Source organism: Xylocopa sonorina, chromosome 8, assembly GCF_050948175.1.
Source record: "Xylocopa sonorina isolate GNS202 chromosome 8, iyXylSono1_principal, whole genome shotgun sequence".
NCBI lineage: Eukaryota > Metazoa > Arthropoda > Insecta > Hymenoptera > Apidae > Xylocopa > Xylocopa sonorina.
In genome coordinates, this window is record NC_135200.1 from 8,000,012 (window position 1) to 8,016,276 (window position 16,265).

At 39.5% G+C, this 16,265-nt stretch overlaps 1 protein-coding gene across 5 annotated transcripts in view; it reads right to left on the bottom strand.

Moving 5' to 3' along the window:
• Positions 1-12,444, bottom strand: part of LOC143426165 (uncharacterized) — an 89,545-nt gene extending 77,101 nt beyond the window's left edge. For 3 of the 5 annotated variants that reach the window (XM_076899392.1, XM_076899391.1, XM_076899388.1), the window contains exon 1: positions 12,157-12,443. In XM_076899392.1, the coding sequence (XP_076755507.1) occupies positions 12,157-12,239 (83 nt within the window). In that variant the 5' untranslated portion in view covers positions 12,240-12,443. Of the gene's footprint in view, positions 1-12,156 lie in introns of all 5 variants that reach the window. The other 2 variants (XM_076899390.1, XM_076899393.1) reach the window with 1 other exon arrangement.
• Between the last annotated feature and the right edge of the window lie 3,821 nt (positions 12,445-16,265).

The window sequence follows — 16,265 nt, forward strand, 5'->3', positions numbered from 1 at the left end:
TCATCCGAACGCAGTGATACATCTTGAAATCGTTCATTTACATTGAGAGAAGTTAGAAACAAATAATTGATAAATTTAGTTTGTATTTTTAATATATTTTTTATTTAAGAAGGGGTTACCACGTTATCACTCAGTGATTAAATTGTATTATACGCAGGTATCGTGAGTACTAGAGTTTGTTTCTGAAAAAATGTTAGAATAGAAGAAAAAAATATTTGTTTGGTACTGTTCGTTCGGTATTCTTGTGGATATCACGAAAGAGGTAATATAGAGTAGGAACTGAAACGGATGAGAAATTTCTGTTGCACGATGTACATAAAATAACATAAATAACAACAAAACTCGGATTTTAGTCAGAAATTGAGATTTCAGCCATATTCTCTTCAAGGTACATACGTACTCTCTGCTTGTAGATGTACCTACATTTCATACATTTCTAACATTCGCCATTTTCATTGGCTGAAGCAACATTGCAGTTTGCCTTCAGTCAACGTTTTCAATAAAGCTCACATTTTCTCTTCAACCGGATCAACGAACCCAAAATGGATTTTTCATTAACGAATAAACTATAATACTACTCTAACGTCCACCCTAATTAAAAAAATTTATCACCCTTATTATTATTATTTTATATTGCCATATATAAATATAATATACAATATATTTTTTATTTAAAAGAGGGTTGTTAAACTGCAACGAGCTGTAATAGTGTTGAAGCAATGAAAATTGCTTTATTGTTACTTTCGATTGTCTAGCGAAAAAAGTTCGTAAAGTGTTTCCCACAGTAATGGGTATATCAATTAAGATACTCCTTTTATAGAGTTCCCGAGTAATTGTCGATTTCCGTGGTACACTCATCCAGAGGATATACCTGGACGTTATGTAACTCGAACAGAGGGTCAAAGAGATTGCATTGGAAATGGAATTAAGGACTAATTGGAAGATATACATCGTGTCCTACATAATTATTTCTCGCCGTAGAATCTCAATACTCTTCTTGAGCTGAATGGAAGATTGTGCCAGACAGAAACTGAACTATGTATCGTTTATTTTCAAGAGAAATCAAAAGTTTGCAATGTACATCTACACACTTCTGAATGAACGAATGTAAAGTGTATCCCATCCTCTCCTTATATATCTTCCCACCAGCGATTACATCAGCGTAACATTTTTTCACGTTAGACTATCGGTATAAACATAATAAATTATCCTTCTTCGTTGTACGCAATTCTATCTTTGCATGTGGCATTGCTGTATGCAAATTAACGAGACAGAAATAAATTCGAGGAAACATTGGCAAGAAGAACCGTAAGTTGTGAACAGCCGAGCACGGAACTACGTACGTTCTATGAAATTCTTGCACGTTTTAATGCATTTTTATTTTAAGCATCGTTACTTCTGAATGACAGCCGAGCAACAATCGAGTATGTACCGGGACCGGTACCGGTACCGCCTATGCGCCGTCGAAACGCGTGGGTCGTGTCTTACCACGCTTTCTCTGAGAGCATGCAAACACACGCTTCTAATTGCGAAACTTCTGAATGAATTCAGATTCCTTGGCAAAATTGTGTAACCCCGCGTGCGAAGCCGTGAAAATAAATCGATCCCTGGCGCAGAAAGATACTGGTCGAGCTTAGAACGATCGAACGAAACATTCCTCCGTCCTCGGAGCGAAATATCACCTTTTACGCGTGTAAAACATCGATGGGAAACAATAACCGCGCGTTGCGGTTCATACGTACGTACGTGTGCCAGTTTAAATCGTGCCACAAGGCTAACGATCGACGACGCATTCGAGCGGCCAGTAAAAAGAGAAGAAAAAAAAACAGACCGCACGAACGGGAACGCCGCTACTTTTGGTTGATGGAGGAAAGCTACGTCTCTAGACCATTGTCCCATTAATATGCGAGGAAAACGTGACGTAGCCCCCCGACGTCCTCGATAGAAAATCGATGCTTTGAAATCTATGTTTAAACGGGACAATTTTGAGTGCACCTACTAACAGTTTCGTTTCCGTTGCATAATTTTAACCTTTAACCGATTGGTGACACTCTCGATATCGAAACGAGAACGCAGCTTTTTCATCTACCATGCTCTGTCTGTTCAACGTGTTTCATTACTGAATTCTGTTATCAATACTACACGTGTAACCATTTGCGTATATTTAGTGTCTTAAAGCATTACTTTCTCTGATCGTCGTAAAATATCCTTTATGTCTTTGAATAGATATTTCAACTCTCTCAGAATCAAGTATTGAAGCACGTCTATGCTGTTTCAATCAGTTTTTACTTACTTCCACAACATTAAATTTTTGTCTTCGCGTGAAAGTATTATCATACGATAAGAAATTTAATCTACTTGGAACTAATTAATCGATAAGTAAACGCTACAATAAATATAAAGATACGATTTTGTAGCTACTGTACGTGAGATCACTCAGCACACATATATCTTCGTCTTTCTTTTAATAATTTCTAATTACCATCCAATCTCTAACAGAATACTAATTCTTTCTCTTTGTTAGCAACGGTTTCCTCCTTTTTGCACGCTTTCTCTCGCTGCAGATTGTTCCACTTCGGCGCAGCATCTTTTATTTGCATAGACGAATTATGCGAAAAACTTTCCAAGCGACAACACGTGAGGACTGGAAGGAGAGAACGAGGAATCGAAAAATCGACACTGACTCACCCATCGATTATGGGCGACCAATGAAAACGACGCAACGTCTCGATTTAACCCGGCTTTCGTTTAGACATTATAGTAAGTACAGAATCGTGCTCTCTCGAAACGAAACGCAACGTGATTTTCTCTGTCCTAGAAACGGTCCTGATTAGAATAATGACGTAACTAGCGTGTGTGCATCACAAATGACCCATTAGATTATTTCTATTCCATTCCCCCGCTGTCATCCGTGTCTGTGGCGCTTTTACTCCCGCAATAAAATCCCATTTTTACTGCATTTCATTTCACGATTTCACCTACCAGTGGAAAAAATTGTTTTCCATCCAGAAAAGTTCAACCGGAGTGTATTATAATACGATTTTCATCTGTTTTCAAAACCCTCTAACATGAACATAAAACAATTCTCCTCAAACTAACTCATGAAAGTTTTGAAAAATAAGGAGCATTTTAGAATTTTAAGATTAACATTCCATTTCATTCGTTTATGTGAATAGTAATACATGGACAAAACATTAAAGAAGATCATAATAGACGTTAAAGAAACTTGAAGGAGTGATGGAAGAAAAAAAAGGAGTAGCCCATGAAATATTAATTTTCAGAAAATTTTTATATTTCTTTGAAACATAACGAGCCCTAACGAATGAAATTAATGTAAGGAATAATTACGATTCATCCCTCCAAAGCATGAATCGCAAACTCTACTTCTTTTATTAACTCCAACTTTGGATTACGCATATTTTCAGGGGAAAAAATTCGCAGAAACTTTTCCTACTTTTTGTTTTTTTTTAATTATTTATATCTCTATTAACTCCCTGGTCGTGCCAATAATTTTGTGACTCACTGTACGTGTGTGTACGCTATACGAACAAGGGGTTGCAATGCCTCGTGTGACGCAGCAGCGAACCCAAAGGGTGGGGATCCTGGCGTGTATGTACGCCTTCTCCCTACCGTATATAATGCTCTGCGTCCCTCTAACCCCCTCCTCTATCCCGCCACCCGCCCTTCCGTTCGCCCTCTATCCCGACCGCCCACCTTCTCACTCTCCCCACCGATATTCAACTCCCGGCGCCCCTCGGTATATCCCAGCGACGTTGCCGGGTGTTACATAATAGCCGTGCACCGTTGCCAGCTTTCTACGGGTGGCATGCGACGTTGCCAGCTCGAACCGGTGTACCATGTCGAGTCCGCCTGCCTGTGCCTTGCTTTCCTTGCCTGTTTGCCTGCCTGCCTTACCTTGCCTGCCTGCCTGCCTGTCTGTCTGCCTGCCTGCCTACCTACCTACCCACCAGAGTCTGGCTAAACTCAAGCCAAACCCGTATCCTGGATCTTGGGAACACGGGCTCTTTGGGGCTTGTAATTAAATGGGAGCTTGCTAGAATTGGGAAGAATAAAGTAACGTGGAATAAATTTCTTCTATGATGTGCGACTTTAATATCGTTGCAACTTGGTATTAATAGCGGTTCTACGTTTTAAGGAATTTTGCCATAGAAAGGATGGCTGCGCTACGGGGAGTTTAGGGGCAGCTTGAATAGCGTATCGACGCGTAGATGCATCATGCTTGAACTTATATATATGCGTAGTCGAAATCGAGATTTCTTGAGAACTGTTTTCGTTATTGAATATTATGATTTGTTATAGTTTTAGAGCTAAACGCGTGATAGTGTGGTTAGTTGTGTAAATATTTGGTGCAGAGAGTTATAGGTTGTTCCTGGATTAAATGCATTTTAGTGCGTTTCAATGGAATGCGTTAACTTTTGTTAGGTAGGTTTAGCTTCATTTATCGATCAGCTATTTATGTGTGTTTGTGAATAGTCGATGTCGAGACGCATGTCTTTACCACGCTGGAAGGTGTTGCTTGTATTTGACCGATCTATTATGGCTATTCCCTTTGTCCATGAGAATCTGGGCCCTACCTTAGCGCGGATGTCTCGGGCTGGTTCCGGATCTCGGATTACCAGGCCCCTCGAGGCGTTTCAAACGGAGCCTCGCTCTACTTATTCCATGCTTGAAAAATATCAACTGAATGTGGTGAGAAAGATTCCTTTGTTCTTCGTATATTAATCTGGTGGCTCCGTTACGCATTAATTTTGCATTCGATGCGTTATGCGAGAATTATAACTGTTCATTATTTTTAGTCCCAGTTTTTACACCTCCAACCGTAAAAAAGAAAATGTTCACAATATTTGAAAGAGCAGAGCGTATAACATTTACGAACATTAAAAGTATCTATTCAAAATGGATAATTTCTCATTTTAGTTGCAGAACGTAGAATTTTTACTAAATAAATATTATGCTGCTAACAAGAAAGCTATTAATTAAATTTCTCTATAATTGTAATACATCGAATAATATTTTAGACAACTACACACAAAACGGAAGACTGAAACTATGGTTGTAACGAAAATAACCAGAATATCCCGAACGCACGAAACGTATGCGATACAATTACGGGGTCCGTGAAGAGGGATTACTTTTGAATCCGAAAGGTAGGGCCTTGAAATCAACAAAAACGCGTGTTCTGACTGGCCCCAAGACGAAGCGTAGTTGCCAATTTCGTCCAGCTACGCGCACCCGGCAACGTCGCTGCGAACTCTATCGATTCCAGATCTACAATTTCTCGTTAGCACTCTGGGTCACTCGAGCACGTTTCCGTGGCATGGTACGTGACTACAAAAACTATTACGTCCATCAGAAAACAGAAAAAGTAACGACGAAAAATGGAGGTATTACCATCTATACCCGTTCGGGTATCTATCTCGTGCGAATGACTGTTATTTCGCCTCGTAACCACCGACAGCACCTCGAACTTCATAAAGCATTCTATTAATATCAAACAACGGAACAAAACGCTCGGCATTCGGTAAAGGAAGAGGAAAAGAAAGTTCCGCGAGCAGGTGTTTCGACTACACGGACCACTTTTGGGGGAGCTACGACGGTATACAGTCGTAAAAGATAAACACCAGTAGCCAACAGGGACAAAAGCAAAAAAAAAAACGAAAGGAAATCTACGATGTAAATACATCATGGTAATTCGGAAAATTTTTAATTTTCTTTCCGATTTCTTAATTTTATTTATCATTACTTTGCTATCGTTCATTTACCTATTTTTCTCACAAAAAGCAGTTCTAAAGGAAGCACAAGGTAGTACTAAAAATATTTTGTACCGTTATTTGTGAGTGTTCCATGCTTTGAAGAAAAATGAGGGCACTCACGTTTAACAACTATTAAACAGGGTCACTGAACGGTATACTCGTTCCATTCGATTTTATGCTACTGAACAACTCGTGAACGAAGCAGAACGATTTGTAGAATAATCTTAAAAGTCAATTTTCAATTAAAGGATAGTTTCTTCGTAGTATAATTAATATTGCAAGTCGATCAAATGCAAATTAAATTTGGTTAAAATTGGAATAATCCAAGACTATAAGATCACATTGCAAAAAAGTGTACCTATCTCCAAAACAGTTTATACGTATGCACTATATAAATACCGAATTAAATATTTCTACAATTTTAATAAATGCAATTGCAAATCTACCACAGTGGACAACGTAAAATTAACTTCAGTTTTTAGTCTAACAATAAGTAACTTTCATAAAAAAAAAAAAGAAATCATTAAAATCATAATTCTAGTATACTTTTAAGTATGTCACATAGAAATGCTTTGTACTTATTTATAAAACATTAAAAAAAAACTAACATATATTTCAATTTTCCAGTTTCGAATACGATAATTAAACTTAGTCCTCCATTGGAGAACAAAAACAGCAATGAAAATTGTGAAAATATAAGAAACAAGAAAACATCAACCATCGCTGCAGGTCTCAGCCAATGCTTTTCAAACGAGTCGTACGTCGTTCACCTCTTTCCTGAACTCGGCATCTTAACCGGTGAAAGTCAGTCGTATGTTCTATGTGGCCAAGAGCCCTTGGAGAACATACGTCGATTCATATACATATATCTATGTACAACGAATACATATAATATGTATATCCTGGCATTATGCAGGGGCATGCATCGACTGCATTATTGTATAAGTATCATGCACACTTGACGCATTATAACTATTCTAACTGGTAAAACTAACGCTGGGATGATTCTGTCTCGCATCGTACAGAACTCTACGTTATTATTTGACTGTAACGTGTTTATATAATTAACGTAGAATATAAAAAGATACTGTTAAACATTTCTTAATAAAACTTACACATTGAACCGAAGTGATTATACGAGAAGGGAATAATAAATGTGAATGTAAAGACTAGTATATACCATTCCTAAAATATTATTATAATTTTATATCACGAGTTTAGATTTCGAATAACAAATACACTGTATACGTCATAGTTTTTGTCCTTCACTCACTAATCGGCTGATCTTACGACAAAGCAATAGCTTATAAAACACTATCGATGTTACGTGGATGACTGGTGTCACGACTTACAGTTGTTTCTTTAAAATGAACAAATTTCGCCGACACTGCGAAGCGGAAAAACTTTGTATCAAGATCGTTTGAACGGCGAACGAAGGAGCAACCAGTGTACAAGGAGTTCGCAGAACGATGATCGAGGCAAGTATAAGGAGTGCTCCGTTTACCAGGCTGCCAACTCAGTCGCTTTGCCGTGGCGAGAGGGCAAAAGATGCGACGTTGCCGAGCCAGGAGCGCGTAAATGATCACCGTGGACGTTGCAACGCCGCGAAACGAGAGACACGCTGTGAGACATGAAGGAGAAGGCAACGTAATCGTTTCGGTTTGAAACGCAATGCCGGCCGCTTGCCAGATACCGTAACAGGGTCGACGGATGAAGAAATTTGGCGGTATCGACTTCTTCGTGCAGGTGTATTCGAGGAGACCTCGATGTCTGAAATCCCAAAACTCTTTTGCGGTGAAACGTCACGAATCCTGGGGGAATTACGTTGCGGTTATGTGCCCACAATGTCCTTAGCACGAATGCCTACTTATCGACACTCTGTGCTTGAATATTAAAGCGAATGTTGCCAACGAGACATCGTATCTAATATTCGGAAGGAAACGGTCTGAACGATTATATTCCTTACATCTAAACGAAACTAAAATACTAGAAACAAAGTTTAAACAATACAACGCGAATGCGACAAAAATAATATGTAACGAGACACATTTCGGGCCAAGCATGAACTATCCGTAGAGCGTTTTCGCAATTATCGTTTTATGTAGCTCGCAACGCCACACAATTTAACCACATCCCAAAGGCGCAATGCGTCAAAAGAACGATCTGATTAATCATGCGATCTTCAACCTCCTGTCCTTCATTTATATTCATGTAGAACCGATACGAATCTCTCACACTGCTTTTCAGAAGGAAACTTCTATTGTAATTTTGAAGTCTTCTAAAAAAATACTATTACCAACGTATCTTAAATTTATATCTATCCTATCAAATTGCATACCCTACAAAATCATCTTCCGTACATTTCGCGACATACAAGCCGTTTTCGGCTATCATGTAAAATACATGATTCACTTAAGCTAAGGCACCCTCCGTTGAAGAAACAAGGCATTCGATTGCCGGTATAAGAAAGAAACACCCACACAAGGGAATAGGTTTCCCGTGAACATAGAGGGTATGTAACTCGGATACATATTTGTGACAGCTCGTATATCATCGTAGGAGCACTAACACACGAAAATACGTGTGACTGGAGGTTGTTCCGGAGAGTCGAAGGTTTTCGGATGGGTGACGTCGAGTGGAACACGAGGCCGAGGTGCGGAGGAAAGGTGGGGTGAGCATGGGGTGTAGGGGCGCGGTAGGGTATGGGGTGGGGAGAGATGGGGCAGAGTTGGGCTGGAGAAGGGGAGGGTGGTCGACCACGCGCGATCAATATAACAAAATACGCCGGCAACCCGGCACATACATACATGACGCGTGCGCGCACACACGTACATTTTCAAGCATTCTGTCAATATACCGACCTGCACTACACACTCACGCATACACATACGTACGCACAAATTGTAAATATAATCTAGACGTGCACATAATCTCGCTAGTTGGACATGTATGTGTGAAAGCTCTACTCTTATCTTCGTGTGACCATAAATTGCAAACGCGATACGTGTGCATGTTACTTGTGCACAGCCATATATACGTATGCACACTCGATGGATACAGTTATATGTAGCGTGTGGCGAAACGCAGAGAAATTCGGAGGTACATCATGTGCCATGCGTGTATGTGCAAGGGAAACGTACGTTTCGATAAGTGGACAGAACGCATTGCACGAATACGATGCACATGCCGTACGCGTAAGAATGTAGCGGACGTGCGTTTCAAAACACGTTTGAATTGGACTCTCGAACTTCATGCATCGTCCGCGCGAGAAAATGGTTCAGGGTATATGTAGGATTTGGCAGATTTCTTATCTTCCTAAGTGTCATGTGTAGAATCTGCATCGCAAAGTACAATCGAAGAAACCTCTAAAAAGTTTTCTTTGTGAAAATTGGATAGTATAGTTTACAGTATATTATATACATGCAGGTAATTATGTATATACAGAAGTATATGTATATATTCGTATGTACACTAAATGCTTCTACTTTCTTATGGACATATGAACCAGGGACATCAAAATGTTACAATATTTTGTATTTCTATAAAATATAAAAAACTAGATATGATACTATATGGTACATATAGCTCAAAATAAAAAAACCGATTTGTCCAAATGATTTGAGCATGTAAATGTTTTAGATCTTCAATTGTATTATTCTTAACAATTTTACGGATAAAAATAAATATTTTATTTATGTACGTAAAATATATAATTATCTTCCGTAATCCAAAACTTTATAAAACTCAAATACTTATAATTATTATTCATTTTGTTTCCTACAATCACATTTATCTGTATGTCCTGTTAATTTTTTTTAAATGTATCTTTTATGAACATTGTAGAAAAAAACAACTTCTTGAATATATTTTTACCATTCAAATTTACCTATTTTTCACAGATCCTCGAAAAATAGTGTGAAAGACAAAAAATATTTGCTACACGAAACTATGATTCTTAATGAATCGAACGACTTTCGAAGACAGACCGAAGAATATTCTGTTACCTACCGCGCGTTTCGAGAAACGAGAGGTCAACGGCGTAACGACGCCACCCGCCATTTTAAGGACGAACCTTTAAGGCTATAACACACGGTAGACGACCGTAAGAACAGAGCTAGTATACAAACGAAGTATCGCCAGCTGGCACGTAAAATGTAGCGCCGCTGGCAATGCGAATATTCACCGACGTGTGCATTTAGAGAAGAAAAATTAATGCTACAATGAAGATTGGAACCCATACTAAAAACATCGGAAAACTATTTCCTCTTTGAAATGAACTTTTTTTTGTAGCCAAGAACATAATGTATAACACCTTTAAATTCTACGTTCCAAAATATATCCAAGTCCAAGAAAACCTGCGGAAACGTCTGCAACATTCCATTTTTAACTATTTTACAAGAATCTTATCTGCAATCGAGCAGTTGCAATCTTTAAATTTAAAGAGAATTACGATGCAACAAAGTGTAGTGGTGATTTTCAAAGTTTACGTAACTGATAGATTAGACTCCTAGTAGATAAATACACGAATAAAAGCAAACGAAATACGTAATATAATTATATATCATACTGTGTGATATAACGAAGCTATTACATAAAACGCAATACAGCGTAAATTTTCGCAAATCATATAGTTGAAAATCAACGTTAACCTAGTAACGGTTTATAGAAGTATTTACAATAAAATATCGTATAGTACGTAGTTGCCTTATGATTTCAAGTATCCGCAAGTTGAGCGCCACTGCGCCACGTCACCGTTAGTTTTCACTTCTGTTTTCCTGCTTCGATCTCTACTCTTTAACAATTCTACTTGTATTTTGGATACTTTTCTATATTGTAAACCATATAGTCCTATTCTATACATGCAATGTGCACAGAGAATACGATGTGGATATTTTTAACGTATATCAATGCAAATGCTTTCTTCCAAAGGTACTGCTGATATAATCCATAAACATAATATTATTCGTATGTGTCGCCAATTTCTGATGTATTTTGTGAATTTTTTGTAAAAATATAAGGAAAATATTCCAATCACAGTATAAAACAAGATATACACAAGTACCTTTCTTTAGCCATTATTATCTTGTTTTATAATATTTCGTATGAATTCGTAAATAAAGTGTTTTCAGATTCACACAAAAATAAAAAAATGGAAATAAATCGGCGAATAACATATTAATATATGTATGAATTTTAGCTTTTAAGCAACCAACTAATAACGACGAAACAATTATTTATGAAAATGTTAATAACGGAAATAACTTTGTACGATTAACACAACTTTTTAACACTTTACTTGCTCTATAGACACCTACAATAAAGAACTAAATAAATATAGTAAATCATAAATATGGAATAATAATAATACAACTATTGCAGTAACGAAAGAAATGTATGCACTACATTATTGTTACTCAATGGTTTCTTTCTAAGGCGAACAAAAGGCGTGCCCGGTTCGAGGATCCGCGATTTGAGCGCCACTGTCGAACAATAACTTCGTGCCGCTGCGAGCTCTCAAAATGGCTGTCCTCAGCTATTATTACTTCGGGGAAAAAACAAATGACGGCGCGCTCACGCTACGAGGAGAGGAGAGACAGAGCCAAGGCTCTTCGTATACCGCGCACGGTGTAGGTGTGTGTAGGTGAGGTGTGGGCGTGTGTGTATATAAGCGTGCAGGATCCTCGATCTACGTACGAAGTCAAAAACATCGGCGTACACCTTACGTGTGCTCCTGAATACCGATTTTATCAAACCGATAAACGCCGCTCCATTCCTACGCGAAAACATAAACAAACTGGCGACTAACGAACAAAATTCGAGCGACATTCTCTCGCCTGTTCGTTTACCGGTCACGAAAACATTGTACAGACCAGACCGTTGCAGAGATTCCAGCTTGGCTAGAGCCGACGGTATAAAAGCCTGGCACAGACGCTACGAAAGCACGACCGTGCAGTCGTAAAATTTTCGACGGATTTATCGTTAACCGTGCCCAGACTGCGGCAACAATAGAGACATTCTACTTCCTGCCCCTAAATGTATGCACAGTGTCTATGTGTCCCTTTTTTCGTCCGCTTCGACGTGAGAAGGCACGATTCACGGGTAAATTAGAAATGGTACGGTCAGGTCCCGTAAATCATACCGGTTGTCCGAAAGTTCGTGCCCTCTCATGTTGAGCGACACAGGTACCCCGAGGAGGTAAACGGAAAAGTGAGCGTAAAGTTCCGTGCACGCTATAATGCAAACTATGTATACAGAGAGAAGGAGAACGAACATGAACGGTATGCTTGAATTTTGTCGAATCCTCGATATGCATGTGTACGTTACATAAGACCGCCTTTTGTTAGAAGGCATAGGAACGATGTAAAATGTGTGTTGCGCTCACCGTTTGAAATGCTCTCGTATGCGATCCTCTCGGATGTTTTCCGGCAGATTTCCAACCCACAGGTGACGTGTCTCTCTAACCATTTTGCTCCGAACTCTTCATTTGGGATCGGATGTTGTGGTATCGTTTGGCGGCACTGTACAACGACACACAACTTCGCCCGACGTTGATCACGGCACACTCTCACCACACCACCGATATTCGATACCGACAGAGCGGGTCGGCTTAATGGAAACTCTCTTTCAGCTTGTCGCCGGATTTCAGCCGAAAAATCGCCTGGTTAGAGCTCGTTTCGCGTCGGATCGAGGATCAAGTAAATAATAGATTGGTTACGAGCACACAATATTTCCTAATTTTCGTATCACGGGCTCGCGATACACACACGCGACAAGAGCCGAAGGAACCGTTACGTGTATTCCACGACGTAAGAAGGAGTTTCCTCCCACTTTCGACACTCCCAATTTTAATCACTGGCAACAAACAGATAACACTAGTCACTAGCCGGAAGGTGGTGACCCCAAGCAGGACGGGTGCTGTCGTCAGGGCAGCGCCGTGGAACGATCGGCCGGCAGAAGAGGGTGGCAACGGAGCTCTCGCGATAAAATTTTTGCGTCGCGACGCACGCCGACGACGACAACGACGACCACGAAGAAGAGGAGGAGGAGCCTCGATAGTGGACACCACTGATGGCAACGGCTACAAGGATCAGGACCGTCGCCGAACACCACATCGTACACCACTGAATCGCGTATGAGGAAAGACGGCTTTAATCACACGTCACACCAAGCACACCGGGCACAACGCGCGGGCGATACGCATCCCAACGCATATTTGCCAAGCATGATCACACTCGCGTCGATCCGGCCTTCGACAAAGAGGCCTACGGATGCGCTTTCAACTCTCGCAGAAGAAAGCCCACTTGAAAGAAAAAAAAAAAAAAATGAAAAACAATCGATCTCTACGAACGATAGAATCGCTGCTCTTTCTTCCTGCTAAATATTAAAACGCGTTAACTCTTTTTATCGCGCACACGACACACTACCAATTTTCTCTTTCCTTTCTCTTTTTCCTCCTTTTCTTTCCTTTACTACTACTTTATTTCCCTTTTCTCTTACTTCACTTGTACCGCGCGTAGTTGCTTCTTTTCACATCACTGTATTTATCATCACCGCTCGTACCTCGTTAATGGAATTATATACGTCGGATGCATATTCTTCGGTAAAAGCGAGGCGCGGTTTCCCTCTATCTTTCTCGCGATCGAATAACTTCCCGTGTCACGTGACGTGCATTAACGGAAACAAATTAATGGTATATTCGTCAAACTCTCGACCGCTACAATGCACGCTTGTGTATGTACGTCTTAAACGCACTCGTTTCGTTCACTCGGGCCATGTAACGCGGATGGAGCTGGCTTCGCTCCTTCTCACTGCACTACACTACTCAGAGTGACGTCACCGTGGCGGGAGCGTAGTATGGCTCGCTGGCTAGTATCGCTGCCGGCGCGGTGGTGGGGGGTACCGCGTAGGGGAACGAAACGAGTCTACCTCGAAAAGCGGCGGCTCGCAATCGCGATCGTCGCCCGCCAGCCGGTGAAGTGTGCCTCGTGGTGGGGGGGAACTTTTCGTGCGTCCTCGGTGGGGTTAGAGAGAGTGGTGAGACTCGTTCGAATCGAAGCAAGGACAGGTAGGGAGAACTCGGGGCTCCGGGAGAGAAGGGATAACGGGTCGAACGAGCTAACCCGAACCCCCGAACCGCGCTCCTCCCTTTTCAGCCGGCTCTGTCTCTCTCTCCTTCCTACCTCTCCTCTCACCCCTTCGCCTCTCTTCTACGCCGATATCCCACTACGAACACCACCTCTTCCCATTCCCCCCTACCTCTCTTAACGAATCGTCCCGCAACCATTTCGTCCCATCCTCTTTTCTCCTCTTCTCTTCCTACTCCGTAATCTCTTCGTCCTCTTCCTCGTACCTCGTGCCACCGTCGTCGTCCCAACTCGTCCGCCATCTTTCTTGTACGCTCCCTCTCTCTCTTTCCATCCCGCTCTCTCCAGGGCCGGTTTAGGAGCAGCCAATTACCCGGGGCATCGGTACTTTCTACCCCAAGAATAAAGACGGAAAATTGGATTATTACGAAAATAAAAGTACTTGACTATGTGACGTGCCCTCTAATCAACGAAATAACGATCAAACAAACGTGTCGGCTCGATGCCGCGTATCGAGCTAATAAAAGATTTCTCAGGCTGTACGTTCTGTGCGGAGATACAGAATATTATTGTTCGATCTTCTGTGACACTGCGTGATACTGCATCTTCTTCCTGCGATGCAAACGAAATCTGTGTAGAAATTTAATAATTACGTCTAGTCTCTATTTCTTTGAGGCGATCTTACGATTAATAGACTGAGACGATTAATCTGTAATAGATTTTTATGTCTCGATACAAAAGATACGTTACATCGATTACTACGCGTAATATATAATGTAAGTAGAGAAGAAAATAGTTAATATATCATTAGGAATTGATTTCGGAAGGTCGTATCGTTCATTCCTCGTGTTTATCGGAATTGCATTTATTTTTGTTATTGCGGCATGTAAAGTTCAATCGAGATATGGGCACAAATAACTTTCGACCTGTGATAGGGTGCCAGAATACATTCAGCCGGACCTGGCTTTGCTCCATCTTGTTTTCGCTAAAATCGCGTCAAAGTCGTAGATTCATGGTGACGATGTAGTACGAGATCTACCGTTCGTCTATCTTTTCCGTGCTGTACGTTCCTTTAATGGTCCACGACGGTTTGCTCATACGAAATTAACTCTATTGGCGACAATACCAAACATCCGTTTGTCGGTTACTGTACGTCATCGAGGCTAGAGAAAGCGATTTCCGTCGAACTCGAATTGCTTTGTCCGAAAACGAAGGCGGTTTCATGACTGTTTCGTGTTAAGAACGTTTCGAACGAGAACCGCCTATTGCGTGTTTTGTGCCGGTGATTTATAGACACTTCCTAATTTACAACGTCCACATATAAAGATGTATTAAATTCTAAATTCCGCATATATTGTATATACCTGTATTGTTAAGTAAATATATGATTAATTAATCCTAGCACTTAGTGCAAAATATTTTAAGAAGTTTTGACTAATGTATTCATTAGGAAACTTTATCAATGACTATATAGAATTCTAAACGGATGAAAACTTGATTATATTTATTTTACGAAGGATAATTATATATGAACGAATTTCTAAGTAAATGAATAAATTATATTAAGGCTATTTTATTAAATTAAAATTTAATATACTAGATTTTTATACGACACATTTTTCATATATTTGTGTTGATAATGATAGAAATCAAGATTTCCAAAAGAAAGAAATGATTCTAATTTGCTTTAAATGTGGTATAAATAGAAAATATATGATGTCCAATTATAAAATAAAATGTTTCTCGCAATTATTACATAAGTACATATTGTAATATTACTTTTAAATATAACATGATATATTAATAAAAATAAATTAATTGATACTGAAAGTGACATATGCCTAATTTCTTTTTCATCAAACATTGAGCCAAATGTATTATTATTTTTAAAGTAATAATATAAATACAATTCAGTTAGTGAAAGACGGAAGTTACTAATATTTCTTTCTGTTACAACTCTTATAGCATTTATATAGCATACAAATTTTTGAATTTGCTTGAATTAGTTTATACTTTGCCAATTTAGTAAGTAGTGAAAAATTAGTGATTTAAACGTTATGTGCAAAAAACTTTTTCTTGCTCCACGAAAATAGCTCAGATATCAAAGCCAATAAAATGGATGATGTATCTACATATTTATGTAGATACATTACATCAACGTTTCAAGTAAAATATATTTTTCCGAAAATTATTGTAATTTACTATTATAAAACAAAGATTAAGTTCATCAAATTTCAGTTTACTTTGACTCTATTATGTGCACATATGTTAATATTACCCATAAGCAATTCCTCATCAACTTATATATTATTTAAACATATTGTTTAACAAAATAGGCGATGGTGGCGACAGCTTCCAACAAAGAAACCTTAATAATCACTGCTTTACTTACATCTAGTGCCACCTA